Here is a 4616-nt window from a genome sequence, read left to right as displayed (position 1 = left end):
AAAAAATAAATAAATAAATAAATAAAATTATGACTTTTCGTCAATCTTTCGCATTCTAATTCACGCGGCATTTCCTATCTCTTTCTAACGTCCGCGTGAAGCTATCTTTCGCATTCTTACTGCTTCTTTCACTCTGAAAGCTCCTTTAGAGTCTTCGAAGTCTCGTTACTCGAATTTCACGAGAGACTCGAGGTTTTTCGCGTCACTAGGACGCGAATAAATTCCGTTGAGGAATTTAATTGTCGGAATATGACAATTGGTGTTTTGAACACCTTCTTCGATCAGAATCGAAGAATTTTTTCGCATTACGGACTTTATTGTCACGTAATGGGAAGATTCGACTCGTGAGCTTTTATCGCTCGTTTCGAGTCACGTTCAGCGTCACACGTTTTTACTAAGTTTTTTATGTCAGAAATTAAAATTAAAATACAAAAAAAATCGAGTTTGTCTAAATGACCTCTAATTACGTTTTTACATCGAATAAACGAATTTTTTTTAATCAAGTTTGTCTAAATGACCTCTAATTATGTTTTTACATCGAATAAATGAATTTTTTCACTTTTTTAGGTTTTTATATGTTTTCGTGTGAACGCATTAGAACATATAAAATTGTAAAATGAGCTCTCAATGGCTCTTAAATGCTCTGATTGAGCTGAATCAAATTTTAATGAATAGCGATGCTCTTAAGCAATCGGCATAAATTGAGTTTATCCTGAAATTAATTATACTTTTCAAGATATAGCTAATTTTATTTTTTAATGAGTTCGTATCTGGCTCTATGTTTTCTATTATCTTTGTTGGCTTGTTTTTGCCTCTGAAAATCAAATTGTTAATATAAAATAAATTGTTATTAAATAATAGTATTTTAGTAAATGTTTTTTATTTTGATTATAATCTTATAACTACCTTATATATTAAATAATATTAATAATAAAATATGTTTTTGTGTTTGTGTGAGCGTTCTTAATAATTGTTTTTGTTTGCAGGATGATTTTAGTTAATTAGGAGGGCTCTTCGTGGCGTCTTCTCCCTGTATAGTTTTGTTGAGCTGGTCCTGGTCTTCCTTCCGGTTTCCGAGCTTTCCCGCAGTCGTTATTTTGTTGGTATGACTCTGTGAATGATTATTTTATCATTATTACCGTGAAATTGAGGTGATTAGCATCGACCTCAGTAGAACTGAGTGGCAGTTGCATGTGGCGGTTGCAAGTTCCGCTGTGGTTACCTTAAAATCGTCCACCCATGACTTAAAGCCCTCCTCTGGGAGTGGAGGCTCCGTCCACTCCTCAATGTTTCCCATTGGAGGAGGGAAGAGGCCATTCACTACCCTATCTAGAGCAGACTCCTCCAACGATTCCGTGTAAGGTGGCGTCCATCTTCTTAATTTGCCCATCACTGTTAGATATGGGCGACCCCACGGATTCTCGTTGAGTGTGTCCACAAACTCATTCCATGCCAAGGCTTTGGCTTTCCTCAGAGCCTTGCTGAGTTTTTTTCTAGCCTCTTTGTATTCACTTATTTTATCTTTTATCTCGGCAAGATCTTCCGGGTTTTCGTGTTTACGAGCACGTTTAACCTTTCTTCGTGCTTTCGTTGCCGCGTCTCGCAATTGAGCAAGTTCTTCCACCACGGCATAGCTCTACGAATTTTTGGAGCCGGGCATGGATACGTCGCAAGCTTCCATCACAATTTTTTTGGAATTTAGCCGCCTTATATTCTGGATTCTGTGCCTGGGAGTTATCTCCTTTTATTATTCCTGCTCTAAGCAGGTCTTCATTTAGTTTTTGAAGTATCCATCTTTTTGGTCTGGGCATCGTTTCTTTCTTTGTCTGAGAGCTCGTTTTGCCGATGGTTACTTCAATGTATCTATGATCGGACGCGCTTTCCGTCATAGATACCTCCCAGTTAGTGATACGTGCTGCGGCTATTTGATTCGCGAACGTGATGTCTACTATTGATTCACCGGTTCCATGAATGCACGTGCTTCGGCCTCCATGATTTAGGCATATGAGGCCCATCTCACTTACCCAGTTTGTGATGAGTAATCCTCTTGGATTTGAGACTGGGGATTTCCACATTTCAGCCTTGGCGTTGAAGTCACCCCCTATGACTATGGCTCTGTCGTTGTAAAACCTTACGCATCTCTCTATCGCTTCTATGGTTTTTTCGACTATTGTAGTTCCTACGTTAGGGGACAGATACACCCCGATTATAATTATGTCGCCCCATCTAACCACCACATAATGTTCTCCTCTTTCGATCGGAACACACGGAAGAGGGTTCTTTGATCTTCTCCATGTAATTGCTATTGTTTTATTTTCATTAGCGTACCACTGAGGATGATTTCTCGGTATCATGTATGGTTCCGGAATTATTGCGATTGCAAAATCTTCCTCTGCCATACGTTGGAGCATTAAATCATGTCCATCCCTCGCATGATTAATGTTTATCTGCAGTAATTTATTAAGCATTTTCTTTTACCGATTGTTCCTTCCTTTGATTTTCCGTCTCTTGTGTCCATGCTTCACCGTCAACGGGCCATTCCATCGGCAAGGTGTCTTCGTCGTCCAGTTCTATTCTATTTGTTTCCATTGGACACCGATTCATTGCCTCAATTTTTACTTGTTCTGGTGTATCTATACTGCATCTAGCCATTTGTTTATCCATACTGCTCTCTCTTATATGCCTTTCCTGTGGTTCATATTTGTTTGATGGGCCTGGTGCAACTCTATCAACCTCCATACTCCTCGGTGTAGAGGTGATACGACTACTCTCGTATATTCCACCAATACGTGCTGGGGTACTTTTTCCAGCTTTCATTTTGCATGCTGGGCCCCCCATTCTATTGTCTGCATTTTCCCCCTTACTGTGACATATTGTACATTTTACTGGGTTAGTGCATCCCCTGGCCATATGTCCCACTTCTCCGCATCGATAGCAGAGTGAACCGCGATCCACTTCACTCTTGCATTGAGCACGAACGTGTCCCAATTCAAAGCATCTAAAGCATTGAGCGGGTCTTTCCGGTAATAGGTCTACTCTCGCGGAGATCCATTCTATTCTTACTCTCGCCGATTTTGTTATTAGTTTGGCTACTGTGAGAGGACATCTTACCATCAGAGAACCTAGGCCATTAAATGATTGAATAATTTCGCCTGTCTTAATGTTGTTTGTGTCGCAACCTCCTAGCTCCGCGAACCTATTAATAACCTCCATTTTTGTAGTAGATTCTACAAGATCGCGAACCCGAATATCCGCCATTTTTTCCGGCCTTGTTATCAGACCGTTATTATTATTTCGAGGTATTTCCTTCATTTTATTGGCCAACTCGTTGGCTTTCGTTGTGCTATCTTTCCCTGGTATCTCTAGAAGTAGCGCACCGGTTCTCGCTCTTCTCGGACGGATTTCGGAGATTCCGATTTGTTCTAAGTTGATTTTCTCCCTTGCTTCTCTGAATACATCTGCATATAGTATTCCTTCTCGACAGCTAATTTGGATTGCTGCCGTACGAGGTGTTCTTCTGGTGACTTGATTAAGTATCCTTTTCCCTCCGATTTGATTCATCTCCTCTATTTTCTTCCTGTCTTTGATATCTTGTTTTTCCCTACGGCCCAGTACCCGGGACCACGTTTCTTCTTTAGTGGATTTATCGAATTCCTTGATTCTTCGTACCTCGAAACTGGTTTCCGGTTCTATCACCGATATAATACGTGGTTTTCCTGTGTTCAATTTTGTCGACTTAACTTCCTTTTTAGGTACGCTTATAGGGTCAGCTATATTTTCCCTTTTCCTAGTTGGGGGATTACCCAGCCTTTTATCTAGTATTTTCACTACTATTTCCTCGATTGTTTCCGCCAAACTCGAAGTGACATTTGATTTAGAGGTTAAAGTCGGACTTCCTTTATCTTTCTCTATTTTTCTTTGAGAAGAATCTCTTTTTTCTTTTTCTACGAGATATTCCTTGTAGATCGCCTTTTGAGTTTCAGGGTCATCTTCCAGAATTTTACTTCTTCCACCTAACGTAGGTCTTTTGACCTCTGGCCATTTATCTGGGGGGTCCAGTATCCTATTTCTCCCTGCTTCCGAATCCGTGGACATCTCTCTACTCTTTTGTATTCTGCTCTCTGCCATTTTGCGAGCCATCTTTCTGGGGGATTCCCGAGTTTTTTCCGAGATTCCTCCTATTTGCATTGCTTCCGATTTCGGACTTGGAGTTTTCCTTTTACCTTGAGCTATTTTCTTCTTTAAGTCATTGAGCTCTTTTAAGTATGCTTGAGCCTGACCCTCGATCTGGAAAGCCATTCTTCTAGCCTGTTCTAATTCATCCGTCATCTTTTCCTTAATATGGGCATTTTCTTTCCTGAGTGCTCTTATTTCACTTAAATAATTCTCACTGTCTGTATGTCCTGATCTTTCTTTGAGGACTTGTATACATCCTAGTGATTTTGCTGCTGCAATTTTCAATGATTTTTGAAATACTCCTTTTAAATTAGAAGAGGTCATCGCTACTCTAATTACCTCCGACATTTGCTCTGATACAGTTTCTACTAGTTGATCTCCAGAGAGCTCCTCTACCTCTTCCTTAGCCTTTTCGAGGTTAATTCTTCCTCTCTTAAAGA

The 4616-nt window shown here is 40.1% G+C and overlaps 1 protein-coding gene across 1 annotated transcript; it reads right to left on the bottom strand.

Moving 5' to 3' along the window:
• Window positions 1–997: 997 nt before the first annotated feature.
• LOC108720636 (uncharacterized) lies at window positions 998–2399 on the bottom strand. The gene is made up of 3 exons (XM_018444760.1): window positions 1728–2399; window positions 1223–1636; window positions 998–1111 (listed from the first exon to the last, which is right to left on the bottom strand). Exons 1-3 carry the CDS (start codon window positions 2397–2399, stop codon window positions 998–1000), a joined length of 1200 nt encoding a protein of 399 aa, XP_018300262.1.
• Window positions 2400–4616: the final 2217 nt, after the last annotated feature.

This window comes from Mycetomoellerius zeteki, unplaced genomic scaffold, assembly GCF_001594055.1.
Source record: "Mycetomoellerius zeteki isolate Tzet28-1 unplaced genomic scaffold, Tzet1.0 scaffold1540, whole genome shotgun sequence".
Taxonomy (NCBI): domain Eukaryota; kingdom Metazoa; phylum Arthropoda; class Insecta; order Hymenoptera; family Formicidae; genus Mycetomoellerius; species Mycetomoellerius zeteki.
The sequence above is the reverse complement of the archived record's forward strand: the minus strand, read 5'-3'. Positions and strand labels throughout refer to the sequence as shown.

What these genes read in the sequence shown, in the direction of transcription:
- LOC108720636 (XM_018444760.1), bottom strand. Translation starts at nt 2,399, where the DNA reads ATGGCAGAGGAAGATTTTGCAATCGCAATAATTCCGGAACCATACATG. An exon ending in TAAAAGGAGATAACTCCCAG is followed by an intron (nt 1,637 to 1,727) that starts GCACAGAATCCA and finishes AAAAATTCGTAG; the next exon opens with AGCTATGCCGTGGTGGAAGA. An exon ending in CATGGGTGGACGATTTTAAG is followed by an intron (nt 1,112 to 1,222) that starts GTAACCACAGCG and finishes AATCATTCACAG; the next exon opens with AGTCATACCAACAAAATAAC.